This window comes from Scyliorhinus canicula, chromosome 12 (assembly GCF_902713615.1).
Source record: "Scyliorhinus canicula chromosome 12, sScyCan1.1, whole genome shotgun sequence".
NCBI lineage: Eukaryota > Metazoa > Chordata > Chondrichthyes > Carcharhiniformes > Scyliorhinidae > Scyliorhinus > Scyliorhinus canicula.
In genome coordinates, this window is record NC_052157.1 from 164325399 (window position 1) to 164344553 (window position 19155).

Genomic DNA, 19155 nt, shown 5'->3' on the forward strand with positions numbered 1-19155 from the left:
GTTGCCTGGTATGGAGGGAAGATCTTATGAGGAAAGGCTGAGGGACTTGAGGCTGTTTTCGTTAGCGAGAAGAAGGTTAAGAGGTGACTTAATTGAGGCATACAAGACGATCAGAGGATTAGATAGGGTGGACAGTGAGAGCCTTTTTCCTCGGATGGTGATGTCTAGCACGAGGGGACATAGTTTTAAATTGAGGGGAGATAGATATAGGACAGATGTCAGAGGTAGGTTCTTTACTCAGAGAGTAGTAAGGGCGTGGAATGCCCTGCCTACAACAGTAGTGGACTCAGCAACACTAAACGCATTCAAATGGTCATTGGATAGGCATATGGACGATAAGGGAATAGTGTAGATGGGCTTTAGAGTGGTTTCACAGGTCGGCGCAACATCGAGGGCCGAAGGGCCTGTACTGCGCTGTAATGTTCTATGAATGCCACAGGCTGACCACTCTCTGGGTGAAGTAATTTCTCCTCACCTCTGTCCTAAATGGTCTATCTTGTTTCCTCAGACTGTGACCCCTGGTTCTGGACACCTCCACCATAAGTCCCGAAAGACGTGCTGTTAGGTGAATTGGACATTCTAAATTCTCCCTTAGTGTATCTGGACAGCCGCCGGAGTGTGGTGACTAGGGGCTTTTCACAGTAACTTCACTGCAGTGTTAATGTAAGCCTGCTTGTGACATTAATAAAGATTATGGGGAACATCCTTTTCCTTTTATCTACCCTGTCTAGTCCTGTTAGAATTTTATACATTTCTATTAGAGATCACCCTCATTCTTCTGAACTTCAGCGAATACAATCCTAACTGACTTAATCTCTCCTCATACGTCAGTCTTGCCATCCTTGGAATCAGTCTGGTAAACTGGCTGCACTCCCTCTCGATCGAGAACATCTTTCCTCAGATAAGGAGACCAAGACTGCACATAATATTCCAGGTGTGGACTCATCATGGCCCTCTATAATTGCAGCAAGACACCCCTGCTCCTGCACTCTCTACCTCCCTTTTTATAAAGTGGGGTTACATTAGCTACCCTCCGAGAATCTCGGAAGATGACCACCAATGCATCCACTATTTCTAGGACCATTTCAGCACTCTGGGAAGTAGATTATCAGAGCCTGGAGATTTATCTTCAATCCCATCAATTTCCCCACCACCATTTAGCTAATAATACTGATCTCCTCCAGTTCCTCCCTCACAATAAACCCTGCGTTCCCCAACATTTCCGAAATTGATTATTTTAAAAATAAATTTAGAGTACCCAATTCTTTCTTTTTTCCAATTATGGGACAATTTAGAATGGCCCCCACCTCTCCTGCACATCTATGGGTTGTGGGGGTGAGATTCACGCAAACAGGGAGAGAATGTGCAAACTCCAGACAGACAGTAACCCAGGGCCGGGATCGAACCCGGGTCCTCAATGCCGTGAGGCAGCAGTGCTAACCACTGCGCCGCCCTTCTGGAATCGTTTTTGCGTCCTCCTTTGTAAAGACACAACCATAATATGTATTGAATTGCTCAGCCATGTCTGCGTTCCCCCATTATAAAGTCCCTGTTTCTAATTGAAGCGGACCTACATTTGTCTTCACCAGTCTTTTTCTCTTCACGTACCTATAGAAACTTTTAGTCAGTTCTTATGTTCCCTCCAAGCTTACTCTCATACTCTATTTTCCTCTTCTTAATCAATACTTTGGTCCTCCTTTGCTGAATTCTAAACTGCTCCCAATCCTCAGACCTGTTGTTTTTCTTGGCCAATTTGTATGCTTCTTCCTTGGATTGAATAATATCGCTAATTTCCCTTGTAAGCCATGGTTGGTCCACTTTTCCCGTTTCACTTTTGTACCAAACAGGAATAAACAATTATTGTAGTTCCCCCATTCGCTCCTTGAATGTTTGGCATTGTCTATCTACTGTCATCCTTTTAAATAATGTTCCCCAATCGATCATAGCCACCTCGAGTCTCATACCATCATAGCTTCCTTTAGGATTCAGGACCCTAGTCTCAGAATCAACTACGTCACTCTCCACTTTGATGAAAAATATATTATATTGTGGTCATTCATTCCTAAGGGGTTTCGCACAACAAGATTTCCAATGATTCCTTTCTCATTGCACAATACCCAGTCTAGGATGACCTGTTATCTAGTTTGTTCTTCAATGTACTGGTCCAGAAAACCATTAGATACACTCCAGGAATTCCTCCTCTAGGGTATTCATAGAATCCCTACAGTGCAGAAGGAGGCCATTAGGGCCATCAAGTCTGCACCAACCCTCCAAAAGAGCGCCCTACCAAAGCCCAATCCCCGCCCTATCCCCATAACACCACCTAAACATTGGACACCAAGGGGCAATTTAGCATGGCCAATCCACCTAATTTGCACATCTTTGGATTGTGGGAGGAAACACATGCAGACATGGGGAGGACGTGCAAACTTCTCAGTTCCCGGAATCAATCCCAGGTCCCTGGCACTATGGGGCAGCAGTGCTAACCACAGTGCCGCCATTGTGACTAATTTGATTTGCCCAATCTATATGCAGATTAAAATCACCCATAATTACAGATGTTCCTTTTCGCATTTATCTCTAATTTCCTGTTTTAACACCGTTCCCAACATTGTCACTTCAATTTGGGGGTCTATATAAAACCCCTGTTAATGTTTTTTTGCCTCTTGCTGTTTCTCAGCTTTACCCTTTGAGATTCCACATTGTCGGAGCTAATATCCTTCCTCACTATTGCGTTAATTTCCTCTTTAATCAGCACTGCCACTCCACCACCTTTTCCTTTTTGCCTGTCCTTCCTAAATACTGAATACCCCTGGATATTCAGTTCCCATCCCTGGTCACCCTGGAGCCATGTCTCTGTAATCCTGATTATATCATACCCGTTTAATCTACTTGCGTGTTTAATTCATCCACTTTATTTTGAATGCTTTGTGTGTTAAGTCACAAAGCCGTTAAATTGTCTTTTAACATTACTTTTCCCATTCTCACTATTTTTCCCTGTGGCTCTGTTTGAATCTGTCCCTTGGTTTCTCTGCTTATCACTTTTTTTATTCCCTTTTCTGTCTTTTGCTTTTGTCCTGGATTCCCCTCCTCCGACCTCTTGCATAGCTTCCCAACCCCCTATCATTTTACTTTAAACCTTCTCCAGTCACTCTGACAAATACTCCCCCAGGACGTCAGTGCCGTTCCTGCTCAGGAGTGACCCGTCCAGTTTGTACTGGTCCCACCTCCCCCAGAATCGGTCCCAATGTCCTAGGAATCCGAAACCCTCCCCCCACCCCTTCGCTTCAGCCACGTATTCATTCGATTCATTCTGCTATTTCTAGTCTGTCTAGCACGTGGCCCTGGTAGTGAGATCACTACCTTTGAGGTGCGACTTCTCAACTTTCTTCCTAACTCCTGATATTCTGCTTAGGTCCCAGTACCAAGTAACTTAGCTTTAGTCCACCACTTACAAAACTCTGGCTATGTGTAACCATTGTGTTACAATGAGGTCGGAAAAGAGTACCCACCACAAGGGATCTACAGTGTATTCCCTCGCACATCCACCAAACTGCGGTTTGGTGGAATCGCAGTTGAACAGGAAAGATTTGGTTGTGAATGGTCTGGACCAATAGTCTAGAGAACATGAATTGAAATCCTTCCACAACAGTCTGAGCATTTAAATTCAATTTTTAAAACCTGTAAATAAAAAGATGGTATAGTGACTGGTCATATAGTAATCTCCACCAATTACAAAAACAAACCTGACTAACTGGCAAACATTAACTTCAGTGGCAGAAGGAGCTGACCCTACTACAGGTGCTGAATTCTGTCTCATGCCTTCACTGTGAAGAACCTGCCATTATTTCCTTACTGAAGGGCAGGCTACTTTTTGAAGTCACTACGAAAATGTAAGCTCCGATAGAAAAAAATCACCAAGGAGGCTAATGGAATTTTAGCCTTTATAAGAGGGGCAGAGTGGTGAACGATATGAAACCATGGTTACACCACATCTAGAGTGATGCGGAGATGCCGGCGTTGGACTGGGGTGAGCACAGTAAAAAGTCTTACAACACCAGGTTAAAGTCTAACAGGTTTGTTTCAAACACTAGCTTTCGGAGCACTGCTCCTTCCTCCTTCACCTGAGGAAGGAGCAGTGCTCTGAAAGCTCGTGTTTGAAACAAACATGCTGGACTTTAACCTGGTGTTGTAAGACTTCTTACTGTGACCACATCTAGAGGACTGAGCATCACACCTTAGAAATTGGCCTTGGAAGCCATGAAGATTCACCAGAATGTTATCAAGATCGAATCTGCTCCTAGACTAATAAACAATACACAGAGCCTTAAAAATGCACATACTCAGACAAGGGGGTAGGACTCAGACATAATGGTGAGTGGGAAGCTGGAGAGGGTGCGAGTGGTACTTGTGAACATATATGCTCCGAATTGGGACGACGTGGAATTTATGAGGCAGGTGAGTTCCCAGACTTAAGAGTCACATAATCTGATCATGGGAGGGGACTTCAACTCAGTCATTGATCCGGAATTGGACCGGTCAAAATCCAGGACAGGGAGGAGGCCGGCTACGGCAAAGGAATTGAAGGGTTTTATGGAACAGATGGGGAGAGTAGACCCATGGAGGTTTGCTCGTCCGAGGACGAAGGAGTTTTCCTTCTTTTCACAAGTCCACAATGTATACTCTCGCATCGATTTTTTTGTTCTGAGCAGGCGCTAATACCAAAGGTGGTGGATACTGAGTACTCGGCAATCACAGTGTCGGATCATGCCCCGCATTGGGTGGATCTACGGTTAGTGTGGAGAGAGGGTAACGCCCGCTGTGGAGACTGGATGTGGGGTTGCTAGCGGACGAAGAGATCTGTGTTCGGGTTAACAAGTCCATCCAGAAATACCTGGAAACAAATGATATGGGGGAGGTCACTGCAGCGACAGTCTGGGAAGCTTTGAAGACAGTAGTCAGAGGGAAATTAATTTTGATACGGGTCCACAGAAAAAAGGTGGAAAGGGCGGAGAGGGATAGATTAGTGGAGGAGATACTCCAGGTGGACAGGAGATACTTGGAAGCTCCGGAAGCAGGGCCACTGAGGGAGCGGCAGAGGTTACAGGTGGAGTTTGGGCTGTTGACCACAGGGAAAGCAGTGGAACAGTTGAGGAAGGCAAGGGGGATCTATGATTACGGGGAAAAGACAAGCAGAATGTTGGCGCATCAGCTCAGGAAAAGAGGGGCGGCCAGGGAGATAGGTAAAGTAAAGAGTAGAAACGGTAATACTGCCCTCGACCCATTGGGGTGAACGAGGTGTTTAAGGCCTTTTACAGTAAATTATAGTAAATTATATGAGTCGGAATCCCCAGCTGGAGTGGAGGGGATGAGGCAATTTCTGGATCAGTTGAGGTTCCCGAAGGTGGAGGAGGACCTGGTGGAGGAGCAGGGAGCCCCAATTCAGATTTAGGAAATAATAAAGGGGCTGGAGGCCATGCAGTCGGGCAAGGCCCCGGGGCCTGACGGCTACCCGGTGGAATTCTATAAGAAGTTTTCAGAGATATTGAGCCCACTGTTGGTGAGGACAATTAACGAAGCAAGAGAGAAGGGAGTCCTCCCCCCAACAATGTTGCAGGCCTTGATTTAATTGATCCTGAAACAGGAGAAGAATCCGGAACAATGCGGGTCATACAGGCCGATTTCTCGACTGAATGTGGATGCCAAACTGCTGGCTAAGATTCTGGCCACAAGGATCGAGGACTGTGTCCCGGGGGTGATAGGGGAAGACCAGGCGGGATTTGTTAAGGGCAGGCAACTCAAGGCAAATGTTCGAAGGCTTGTAAATGTTATTATGATGCCCTCAGAAGGAGAGGCGGCGGAGGTGGTGGTAGCGATGCATGCGGCGAAGGCTTTTGATCAGGTGGAGTGGAATTACCTGTGGGAGGCGCTGGGAAGGTTTGGGTTTAGTGAGGGCTTTATTGACTGGGTGCAGTTGCTCTATCAGGCACCAGCAGCGAGTGTGCATACGAACCGGCTGAGGTCGGAGTATTTTAAACTACACCGAAGGACGTGGCAAGAGTGCCCCCTCTCCTCTGTTTGCTCTGGCCATAGAGCCATTGGCCATGGCGTTAAGAGCCTCTAGGAACTGAGGGGATGGGGGAAGTAATGCGAATCTTGGGGGAATTTGGCAATTTTTTGGGGTATAAATTGAACATGGGGAAAAGCGAGATGTTTGCGATCCAGACAAGAGGACAGGAGAAGAGACTGGGAGAGCTGCCGCTTAGAATGGTAGGGAAGAGCTTTCGATATCTGGGAATCCAGGTGGCCCTGAAATGGGAGGTACTACACAAGTTAAACCTATCCCGGTTGGTAGAACAAACGGAAGGGGACTTTAAGAGATCGGACATGCTCCCGCTATCACTGGCGGGGAGGGTACAGACCGTGAAAATGACGGTCCTCCCCAGATTTCTGTTTGTCTTTCAGTGCCTCCCCATCTTCTTCCCTAACGCCTTTTTCAAGTGGGTGAATAAGTTATTTTGGGCTTTGTGTGGGCGAGTAAAACCCCGCGAGTGAAGAAAGTGTGACTGGACCGCAGTCGGGGGGGGGAGAGTGGGTTGGCGCTGCCGAACTTCTGCAATTACTACTGGGCGGCTAATATAGCCATGATTAGGAAGTGGGAAATAAGGGACAGGTCGGTATGGGAGTGGATGGGGGCAGCGTCATGTAAAGACACCAGTCTGGGAGCATTGGTAATGGCACCTCTACTGTTGTCGCCGGCCCGATGCCCCACAAGTCCGTGGTAGTGGCGGCTCTGAGGATCTGGGGTCAATGGAGGAGATATGAGAGTGGAGGGAGCACCGATTTGGACCCCGATTTATAATAACCACAGGCTAGATGGCGGTTCCGGAGTGGGCAGAGGGCAGGAATTGGAAGGATAGAACATAGAGTGCAGAAGGAGGCCATTCGGCCCATCGAGTCTGCACTGACCCACCTCAGTCCTCATTTCCACTCTATCCCTGTAACAAAATAATCTCTCCTAACCTTTTTTCGATCACTAAGGGCAATTTACCATGGCCAATCCACCTTACCTGCACGTCTTTGGACTGTGGGAGGAAACCAGGGCACCCGGAGGAAACCCACACAGACACGGGGAGAACGTGCAGACTCCGCACAGACAGTGACCCAGCGAGGAATCGAACCTGAGACCCTGGCGCTGTGAAGCCACAGTACTATCCACTTGTGCTGCCCATAAATGGGGGATCTATTTATAGATGGGAGCTTTCCCAGCTTGAAAGCTTTGGAGGATAAATTTAAATTGCCAGCAGGGAATGGTTTTAGGTATTTGCAGGTGCGAGACTTCCTGAGAAAACAAGCGCCACTCCTTTCTGCTGTTGGCACCACAAGGGATACAGGATAGAGTAGTTTCCAGTACCTGGGTGGGAGAGGAGAAGGTATCGGATATTTACCAGTAGCTTTCGGAGGCAGAGGAAACTCCGGTGGAGGAGCTCAAGGGCAAGTGGGAGGACGAGCTAGGAGGCGGGTCTATGGGCGGAGGCCCTAAGCAGGGTTAATACCCCCTCATCATGTGCCAGGCTTAGCCTGATACAATTTAAGGTAGTCCACCGGGCACACATGACAGCGGCTACGATGAGTAAGTTTTTCGGGATTGAGGATAAGTGTGCGAGGTGCACGGGAAGCCCAGCAAATCATGCACACATGTTTTCGGCATGCCTGAAGCTCCTCTCTCTCTCCCCCCCCCCCCCCCCCCCTCCCCCCCCCCTCCCCCCCCCCCTCCCCCCCCCTCCCCCCCCCCTCCCCCCCCCCCCCCTCCCTCCCCCCCCCTCCCTCCCCCCCCCCCCCCTCCCCTCCCCCCCCCCCTCCCTCCCCCCCCCCCCCTCCCCCCCCCCCCTCCCCTCCCCCCCCCCCTCCCCTCCCCCCCCCTCCCTCACCCCCCCCCCTCCCCCTCCCCCTCCCCTCCCCCCTCCCCCCCCCCCTCCCCCCTCCCCCCCCCTCCCTCCCCTCCCCCCCCCCGCCCTCCCCCCCCCCTCCCTCCCCCCCCCCCCTCCCCTCCCCCCCCCCCCTCCCCCCCCCCCCGTCCCCCCCCCCCCCCCCCCCTCCCTCCCCCCCCCCCCCCCCCCCCCTCCCTCCCCCCCCCCTCCCCCCCCCCCTCCGCCCTCCCTCCCTCCCCCTCCCCTCCCCCTCCCCCCTCCCCCTCCCCCCCTCCCCCCCCCCTCCCCCCCCTCCCCCCTCCCCCCCCCTCCCCCCTCCTCCCCCCCCCCCCTCCCCCCCTCCCCCCCCCCCCTCCCCCATCCCCCCTCCCCCCCTCCCTCCCCCCTCCCCCCCTCCCCCCCCCTCCCCCCTCCCCCTCCTCCCCCCCCCCCTCCCCCCCCCCTGCCCCCCCCCCGCCCCCCTCCCCCCTCCCCCCCCCCCCCCTCCCCCCCCCCCCCCCCCTCACCCCCCACCCCTCCCCCCCCCCCCTCCCCCCTCCCCCCTCCCCCCTCCCCCCCCCCTCCCCCCCCCTCCCCCCCCCCCCTCCCCCCCCCCCTCCCCCTCCCCTCCCCCCTCCCCTCCCCCCTCCCCTCCCCCCCCCCCCCCCCCCTCCCCCCTCCCCCTCCTCCCCCCCCCCCTCCCCCCTCCCCCCTCCTCCCCCCCCCCTCCCCCCCCCCCTCCCCCCCCCTCCCCCCTCCCCCCTCCTCCCCCCCCCCCGCCCCCCCCCGCCCCCCCCCTCCCCCCCCCCCCTCCCCCCTCCCCCTCCCCCCCTCCCCCCCCCTCCCCCCCCCATCCCCCCCCCCCTCCCCCCCCCCTCCCCCCTCCCCTCCCCCCTCCCCTCCCCCCTCCCCTCCCCCCCCCCCCCTCCCCCCCCCTCCCCCCCTCCCCCCCCCCCCTCCCCCCACCCCCTCCCCCCCCCCCCCTCCCCCCTCCCCTCCCCCCTCCCCTCCCCCCCCCCCCCTCCCCCCCCCCTCCCCCCCCTCCCCCCTCCCCCCCCCCCCTCCCCCCCCCCCCCTCCCCCCCCCCCCCCCCAGTGTAGAGACCTGGGTTAGTGACATGGCTGGGTTTCTCAGTCTCGAGAAAATAAAGTTTGTCGTAAGAGGGTCAATGTTAGGGTTCTCCCGGAGGTGGCAGCCGCTCGTAGACCTTCTCGGGGAAAATTAAAATGTCTGAGGGGGGGGGGGGGGGGGGGGGGGGGGGGGGGGGATTTTCAAATTCTTCAGTAAGTTCAAATGAGAAGTATACATTGAACTTTGATTTGCCTTTTCTCTTTCAAGATGCTTTAATTTCCTTTAATATATTTCTGCTCAGCCCTGGATTAGCACTTTAACTGCTCCAAGCTACAGGCTTTGAACCAGGTGCACGAAGGTGGGATTAGAAAGGACATCTGGGTGTCCTCGGGCTGGCATGGACAAGATGGGCCGAATGGCCTCCTCTGTGCTGTTCTATAGTTCAAATGTGAACAAGGTTGGGAAAGCAGAATTTATTCGCCACCCCTTGTCATCCTGAGATTGGTAATATTGGGCCTTCGCCCTCAGTGATTCTGTAGTAGCTGATTGGCTTGCTAAGCAATTTTAGTAGGTAATATGTGACCATTTATTGTGAAATATGTCGGATAGATTGTACAGAGGGGGCAGATTCCCGTTCCTCATAGGACCCAAATCATTCAGCATCTTTCATGTTCTACTTTCCTGACATGGCACAAAATACTACATTTATTTAATTACATTTTCCACTCGTAAAGTTACTGGGTTACGGGGATAGGGTGGAGACGTGGGCTCGAGTGCTCTTTGCAGACTCGATGGGCCGAATAGCCTCCTTCTGCACTGTAAACTCTATGATTCTATGATAAGTTCTGCACCATTTGGCCCATACCAGAACCATCAGCCAATTGTATCCACAACGTTAATGTCTGCACAGGTTTGTATCCCTCCCTTGGGGTGGAGGTCTCATCCACGTTGTGTTGTCCCAATAACCTCCAACGGGTAAACAATGTAGAATAATAGCAACACTGCAACCTTCATTTCATTCAGCTTAAGTAAGCAGAAAGCTGTGTGACCTCTTCTGAAGGTGGAATGATTTGGCAGAGAAGTCCCTCATTTGATTTAGCCTGCCTGTGATGGTCCTGAACAGCCCTGGGAGCCTCACATAAACATCTAGCACAAAGAACAGTACAGAACACGAACAGGCCCTTCGACCCTCCAGGCCTGCGCCGACCATGTTGCCCATCTAAACTAAAATCCTGTACACTTCTGGGGTCCGTATCAGGGCAGCACGGTAGCATTGTGGATAGCACAATCGCTTCACAGCTCCAGGGTCCCAGGTTCGATTTTGGCTTGGGTCACTGTCTGTGTGGAGTCTGCACATCCTCCCCGTGTGTGCGTGGGTTTCCTCCGGGTGCTCCGGTTTCCTCCCACAGTCCAAAGATGTGCAGGTTAGGTGGATTGGCCATGATAAATTGCCCTTAGTGTCCAAAAATTGTCCTTAGTGTTGGGTGGGGTTACTGGGTTATGGGGATAGGGTGGAGGTGTTGACCTTGGGTAGGGTGCTCTTTCCAAGAGCCGGTGCAGACTCGATGGGCTGAATGGCCTCCTTCTGCACTGTAAATTCTATGTATCCCTCTATTCCCATCCTATTCATGTATTTGTCAAGACGCCCCTTAAACCGCACTATTGTCCCTGCTTCCACCACCTCCTTCGGCAGCGAGTTCCAGGCACCCACTACCCTCTGTGTAAAACCCCCTGTCTCCTTTCTCATTTCTGCTGCCAATCCTAATCATTTTCTGTGTCAATTTTCTCCAATTCTCCCCGCAAAACAACCACTCATTTCTGAGGTGTTGGTACAAGGTCACGAGTCACCCTCTGTTATTTTACACATCAAATTGCCAACACCCAACATGATATTCAACTGTAGAAGCATCACAACCAAACAAAGGTGGCACAGTGGTTAGCACGCTGCCTCAAAGCACGAAGGACACAGGTTCGATTCCGGATCATTGCGTGTGTGGAGTTGGCACTTTCTCCCCGTGTCTGCGTGAGTTTCCTCCCACAGTCCAAAGACGTGCAGGTTAGGTGGGGTTACAGGGATAGGGTGGGGGAGTGGGCCTAGATGGAGTGCTCTTTCAGAGGGTCGGTGCTGACATGATGGGTTGAATGGCCTCCTGCTGCACTGTAGGGATTCTATGATTCAATCCTGCCTTCCCTCGATAGAACACACATGCGATGTCTAGCGGCGGTTGCTAGAAACTAAACGAGTGGAAACCAGAGGCAATTTTTCACCTGTTCTTGCCCAGGAACAGTATGGCCCAGTCACCCTCTCCCCACTGCCACTGAGATCAGTGAACTCAGCAAATGAGCAAGCCTGCTTACACATTAATAATTCGGAGCCACCAATCCTTTCAGGGCCCATTCCATCCCCATGTTAACAGTTCTTTTGCCGACCAACAGCACTTGATTGCTGTAGGGATTTTGGAAAAACAACAGAAATAATAGGATTAGATGATAAGTGGGAGGCGGCTTGTATGAGGCTTAAACATTAGCATAAACCTGTTGTGTTGAACTGCCAATTTGTGTGGTAAATCTATGCAGGCACATGTAAGAATTTCACAGATTGCTTCCAAGATAAACAACCCCAAAGTCAGAGCAGCACCCATCAGCACTCCACTACCCAAGTCATTAAGAAACAGTCCTGTTCCCAGCAACACTGTACCCTAATGTTACAGAGCATCAGCCCTATCCCCACCAACACTCAACCGAGTGTTACAGAGCATCAGCCCTATCCCCACCAACACTCAACCGCGTGTTACAGAGCATCAGTCCTGTCCCCACCAACACTGTACCCTAATGTTACAGAGCATCAGCCCTATCCCCACCAACACTGTACCCCAGTGTTACAGAGCATCAGTCCTGTCCCCACCAACACTCAACCGAGTGTTACAGAGCATCAGTCCTGTCCCCAGCAACACTGTACCCTAATGTTACAGAGCATCAGCCCTATCCCCACCAACACTCAACAGCGTGTTACAGAGCATCAGCCCTATCCCCACCAACACTCAACCGAGTGTTACAGAGCATCAGCCCTATCCCCACCAACACTCAACCGAGTGTTACAGAGCATCAGTCCTATCCCCACCAACACTCAACCACATGTTACAGAGCATCAGTCCTGTCCCCATCAACACTGTACCCTAATGTTACAGAGCATCAGCCCTATCCCCACCAACACTCAACAGCGTGTTACAGAGCATCAGCCCTATCCCCACCAACACTCAACCGAGTGTTACAGAGCATCAGTCCTATCCCCACCAACACTCAACCGAGTGTTACAGAGCATCAGTCCTGTCCCCATCAACACTGTACCCTAATGTTACAGAGCATCAGCCCTATCCCCACCAACACTCAACAGCGTGTTACAGAGCATCAGTCCTATCCCCACCAACACTCAACAGCGTGTTACAGAGCATCAGTCCTGTCCACATCAACACTGTACCCCAGTGTTACAGAGCATCAGTCCTGTCCCCCAACGCTGTACCCCAGTGTTACAGAGCATCAATCCTGTCCCCACCAACACTGTATCCCAGTGTTACAGAGCATCAATCCTGTCCCCACCAACACTGTACCCCAGTGTTACAGAGCATCAGTCCTGTCCCCACCAACACCGTACAACAGTGTTACAGAGCATCATCCTGTCCCCACCAACACTGTACTCCAGTGTTACAGAGCATCAGTCCTGTCCCCACCAACACCGTACTCCAGTGTTACAGAGCATTAGTCCTGTTCCCCCCAACACTGTACCCCAGTGTTACAGAGCATCAGTCCTGTCCCCACCAACACCGTACTCCAGTGTTACAGAGCATTAGTCCTGTTCCCCCCAACACTGTACCCCAGTGTTACAGAGCATCAGTCCTGTCCCCACCAACACTGTATCCCAGTGTTACAGAGCATCAATCCTGTTCCCCCCAACACTGTACCCCAGTGTTACAGAGCATCAGCCCTGTCCCCACCAACACTGTACCCCAGTGTTACAGAGCATCAGTCCTGTCCCCACCAACACCGTACTCCAGTGTTACAGAGCATTAGTCCTGTTCCCCCCAACACTGTACCCCAGTGTTACAGAGCATCAGTCCTGTCCCCACCAACACTGTATCCCAGTGTTACAGAGCATCAATCCTGTTCCCCCCAACACCGTACTCCAGTGTTACAGAGCATTAGTCCTGTTCCCCCCAACACTGTACCCCAGTGTTACAGAGCATCAGCCCTGTCCCCACCAACACTGTACCCCAGTGTTAGAGCATCAGTCCTGTCCCCACCAACACTGTATCCCAGTGTTACAGAGCATCAGCCCTATCCCCACCAACACTGTACCCCAGTGTTACAGAGCATCAGTCCTGTCCCCACCAACACTGTACCCCAGTGTTACAGAGCATCAGCCCTATCCCCACCAACACTGTACCCCAGTGTTACAGAGCATCAGTCCTGTCCCCACCAACACTGTACCCCAGTGTTACAGAGCATCAGCCCTATCCCCACCAACACTGTACCCCAGTGTTACAGAGCATCAGTCCTGTCCCCAACACTGTATCCCAGTGTTACAGAGCATCAGTCCTGTCCCCAACACTGTATCCCAGTGTTACAGAGCATCAGTCCTGTCCCCACCAACACTGTACCCCAGTGTTACAGAGCATCAGCCCTATCCCCACCAACACTGTACCCCAGTGTTACAGAGCATCAGTCCTGTCCCCACCAACACTGTATCCCAGTGTTACAGAGCATCAGCCCTGTCCCCACCAACACTGTACCCCAGTGTTACAGAGCATCAGTCCTGTCCCCACTAACACTGTATCCCAGTGTTACAGAGCATCAGTCCTGTCCCCACTAACACTGTATCCCAGTGTTACAGAGCATCAGTCCTGTCCCCACCAACACTGTATCCCAGTGTTACAGAGCATCAGTCCTGTCCCCACCAACACTGTACCCCAGTGTTACAGAGCATCAGCCCTATCCCCACCAACACTGTACCCCAGTGTTACAGAGCATCAGCCCTGTCCCCACTAACACTGTACCCCAGTGTTACAGAGCATCAGTCCTGTCCCCACCAACACTGTACCCCAGTGTTACAGAGCATCAGCCCTGTCCCCACTAACACTGTACCCCAGTGTTACAGAGCATCAGCCCTGTCCCCACTAACACTGTACCCCAGTGTTACAGAGCATCAGTCCTGTCCCCACCAACACCGTACAACAGTGTTACAGAGCATCAGTCCTGTCCACACCAACACTGTACCCCAGTGTTACAGAGCATCAGCCCTATCCCCACCAACACTGTACCCCAGTGTTACAGAGCATCAGTCCTGTCCCCATCAACACTGTACCCCAGTGTTACAGAGCATCAGTCCTGTCCCCACTAACACTGTATCCCAGTGTTACAGAGCATCAGTCCTGTCCCCACCAACACTGTACCCCAGTGTTACAGAGCATCAGTCCTGTCCCCAACACTGTACCCCAGTGTTAGAGCATCAGTCCTGTCCCCACTAACACTGTACCCCAGTGTTACAGAGCATCAGTCCTGTTCCCCCCAACACTGTATCCCAGTGTTACAGAGCATCAGTCCTGTCCCCACTAACACTGTATCCCAGTGTTACAGAGCATCAGTCCTGTCCCCACTAACACTGTACCCCAGTGTTACAGAGCATCAGTCCTGTCCCCACTAACACTGTACCCCAGTGTTACAGAGCATCAGTCCTGTCCCCACTAACACTGTATCCCAGTGTTACAGAGCATCAGTCCTGTCCCCACTAACACTGTACCCCAGTGTTACAGAGCATCAGTCCTGTCCCCACTAACACTGTATCCCAGTGTTACAGAGCATCAGTCCTGTCCCCACCAACACTGTACCCCAGTGTTACAGAGCATCAGTCCTGTCCCCACCAACACTGTATCCCAGTGTTACAGAGCATCAGTCCTGTCCCCACCAACACTGTATCCCAGTGTTACAGAGCATCAGTCCTGTCCCCACCAACACTGTACCCCAGTGTTACAGAGCATCAGTCCTGTCCCCACCAACACTGTACCCCAGTGTTACAGAGCATCAGTCCTGTCCCCACCAACACTGTACCCCAGTGTTACAGAGCATCAGTCCTGTCCCCACCAACACTGTACCCCAGTGTTACAGAGCATCAGTCCTGTCCCCATCAACACTACCCTAATGTTATAGAGCATCATTCCTGTCTCCACCAACACTGCACCCCAATGCTCTACGGTATCAGCCCTGCGATGTTATACAGTACAGTGTCAGGCAGGTCCCCAGCAGTACTGTACCTAATTCTATATTGTGTGCAGTTTTGGTCTCCATAGTAAAGCAAGGATAAACACACACTGCAGGTGGTACAGCAAAGGCCTCTGGGATGAAATGGTTGTCTGATGATGAGGCTGAGTAAATTGGGTATATATTCTCCGAATGAGAGGTGATCACATTGTAATAAATGAGATTCCAAAGGGGTTTCAGGGTAGACTCTGAGGAGTTGTTTCCCTTGGATGGGGAAATCTAGAACATGGGGGCACAGCCTCGAGAGAAGATGCTGATAATTTAGGACTGAGATGAGGAGAAATTTCTTGACTCAAAGGGTTGTGAATCTTTGGAATTCTCTGCCCCGGAGGGTTGTGAATGCTCCATCACTGAAAATATTTAATGCTGAGACAGGCAGATTATTTGTCTCTCAGGGAATCAAGCAATATGGGGAATGGGCAAGAGAGTGGAGTTGAAACCAAAGGTCAGCAAGTTAACAGTGAATGGCGGAGCAGATTCAACAGGTCATGTGGCCTATTGCTGCTCCAATTTCTTATACTATATTCATAGCTGTAAATGCTCCCTGGAGACAGACCCCAACTTTTGCTGATGATTTATTTGGTTCGAGAGATACAGATATAACATTTCACATGCCCAGCATTGTACATATCGATGCACAGGAATCTGGCATCGCTGCTGATTAGGTATTGGTCGCTCCATATTGTCCAATCACTGCTCAGGTCAGGTCATGATTTGTAATCGTCATCTGTAACCATTTGATAGTCATAATCCAGGGGTAATAACCTACCCCAGAGAAATCACTGAAACCTAGAAGCATTCAACAGATTCAGAATATTACCTGTAAAGTGGATATATGACATGGGTATGAACACTTACCAGCTCCACTCTTGGACCCAGACCTTCAAGTATTTTGTGAGCTTCCTCTGCTTTTTTCTGTCAACAAGAATAATTGTTTACACAAGCATCCTGACATTACAAATATTTAAATAATTTATTTCTCTCATAATGACCTTCTGCATTTTTTGCAATTGACCATCTTTTATCCCCCGTTCCCAGCACAACAAAGCAGCTTCTGCTAAGTTTATCTGTCCTCGTAACTGGACACAGAACACCAATTTACACTGAAACCAGGATAAAGTAAAGCAAGACAGCTTGGTAATGTTATCAAGGTGATCAATCAAGATGCATGGGGATTTGTACAGCCTCCTCCAGCCTCTTGATGTGACAGTTCATCTGGTCCAGGGTCAATTTATCACAAGTTTAGTCCAATTCAGGCTCCATGTGCACAACTATGGCTGTGGAACCATCTAATTCTGTGGTCATTCCCAGCACAGCTGTTATTGTTCTCCTTTACAAATTCCCACTGTTCTGTGGGGGTGATGGGGATAGTCTCAATTGTCTTAATTCATTTTTCAATCACACAGTATGAAGGTTCAGAGACCCTTCAAGGTACATCAGCCATAACAGTGATTTAGAACATCGGGTAATCAGGATGACACCTGGAAGAAATTTTTGGGTAAACAGATGGTGCTGAGACCATAACCGAGTTCAGTGTCACAGGCTGCTGGAGCACACAGAGGCCTCGCTCACGTTTGATATGGAGGCAGAAACAGATAAATGAATACAGCCACACAGAAAGCCATTAATTATCTACTACCGTGGGCAGCACAAGTGAATAGCACTGTGGCTTCACAGCGCCAGGGTCCCAGGTTCAATTCCCCACTGGGTCACTGTCTGTGCGGAGTCTGCACGTTCTCCCCATGTCTGCGTGGGTTTCCTCCGGGTGCTCCGGTTTCCTCTCACAGTCCAAAGAAGTGCAGGTTAGGTGGATTGGCCAAGCTAAATTGCCCTTAGTGTCCAAAATGGTTAGATGGGGTTATGGGGATAGGGTGGAAGTGAGGGCTTGAGTGGGTCGGTGCAGGCTCAATGGGCCGAATAGCCTTCTTCTGCACTGTATGTTCTATGTCTATGTCTACTAACTCCTTGCAGCAGTTAGATTTGCCTGGATAAACTGGCACACTCTCCTATTCTTCCTGCCAATTGAATTTGGATGTCTCAAATGCACTGTATACTTCACTGTTTCTATGTTACTCAGCAGTGTGGCTTTAAGCCCGGGCGCATTTTTAAAAGTGCAGAAACAAGACTGCCCTTATTTAGCAGACTTAATTCAGAAAAACTCCACCATAAAACTAGCTGAAGAGGGCAAGGCATGTCACATTAAAGTCCACTTGTCATAGTGGGCATGAGAAGTAACAACACACTGCCATGACTCTTATTTACAAATACATGACCACAGTAACCAACGGTAACTTTGGCCTGTAACCATCATGGATAGTCACCTGCAGCCTATAGCACTGAATCGGACATTTTCCACCAGACCACCCCAGCTTCCAAATGGAATGCAGCCTGTACAAACAACACAAGACAAATCTCTCACAAAGCCCTCAACTTAGAGGAGTGCCTGGTTATTTCTTCAAAACATTAATAATGGAAAACCCCTGATGTTTTAGTCCTTACCCTGTTTTCATCGTAGATAATCTGAACGATACTGCGATGTTTTGGTTCGACTGGAGGAGGGGAGACTGGTTTCTCAGGCTCTGGAGGTTTCGCTGCTTCCTCTTCAAGTTGTTGCTAAGAGGCAACACGAGAACAGAGTCAGTATTTCTTGCCAATTTGTACAAGCTTTAAATCGAAAATCTCAGATTTTTTTCTAAATTAATCTATTTTTAAAAATAGGAGAAAGCAGGATTAGACTATTGAGTTGGATGATCAGCCATGATCGTGATGAATGGTGGAGCAGGCTCGAAGGGCCAAAAGGCTTCCTCCTGCTCCTATCTTCTATGTATGTATCACAAAAATAAATGAAGCAAATTACTGGAAGGTGCTGTTACCTGGGGAATAGCAATTCAGAAACAGGACTTCAGAGGAGAGAAAACAGAAGATCAAAAATAAAGGGAGCATGACGAGACTTGGACAGTGCCCCAGCACGCTCGTGTCCGGGGTAAAGACAGCAGGGAGGATCTTTCACAACTGAACCAGGGAGGAGATTGCAGAGCCTTTGTCCTTGATCTTTATGTCATCTTTGTCGACAGGAATAGTGCCGGAAGACTGGAGGATAGCAAATGTTGTCCCCTTGTTCAAGAAGGGGAGTAGAGACAACCCTGGTAATTATAGACCTGTGAGCCTTACTTCGGTCGTGGGTAAAATGTTGGAAAAGGTTATAAGAGATAGGGTTTATAATCATCTTGAAAAGAACAAGTTGATTAGCGATAGTCAACACGGTTTTGTGAAGGGTAGGTCATGCCTCACAAACCTTATTGAGTTTTTTGAGAAGGTGACCAAACAGGTGGATCAGGGTAAAGCTGTTGATGTGGTGTATATGGATTTCAGTAAGGCGTTTGATAAGGTTCCACACGGTAGGCTAATGCAGAAAATAAGGAAGTATGGAATTGAAGGTGATTTAGCGGTTTGGATCAGTAATTGGCTAGCTGAAAGAAGACAGAGGGTGGTGGTTGATGGCAAATGTTCATCCTGGAGTTCAGTTACTAGTGGTGTACCGCAAGGATCTGTTTTGGGGCCACTGCTGTTTGTCATTTTTATAAATGACCTGGAAGAGGGTGTAGAAGGATGGGTTAGTAAATTTGCAGATGACACGAAGGTCGGTGGAGTTGTGGATAGTGCTGAAGGATGTTATAGGATACAGAGGGACATAGATAAGCTGCAGAACTGGGCTGAGAGGTGGCACATGGAGTTTAATGCGGAAAAGTGTGAGGTGGTTCATTTTGGAAGGAGTAACAGGAATGCAGAGTACTGGGCTAATGGCAAGATTCTTGGTAGTGTAGATGAACAGAGAGATCTCGGCATCCAGGTACATAAATCC

At 50.4% G+C, this 19155-nt stretch overlaps 1 protein-coding gene across 1 annotated transcript in view; it reads right to left on the reverse strand.

The window, feature by feature from the left end:
• Positions 1 to 19155, reverse strand: part of ncor1 (nuclear receptor corepressor 1) — a 356231-nt gene that overhangs the window by 275547 nt on the left and 61529 nt on the right. Inside the window, exons 8-9 of the mRNA XM_038814799.1 lie at positions 17793 to 17906; positions 16152 to 16208 (exon numbers count right to left, since the gene is read on the reverse strand). Coding sequence (XP_038670727.1) covers positions 16152 to 16208; positions 17793 to 17906 — 171 coding nt within the window. The remainder of the gene's footprint in view (positions 1 to 16151; positions 16209 to 17792; positions 17907 to 19155) is intronic.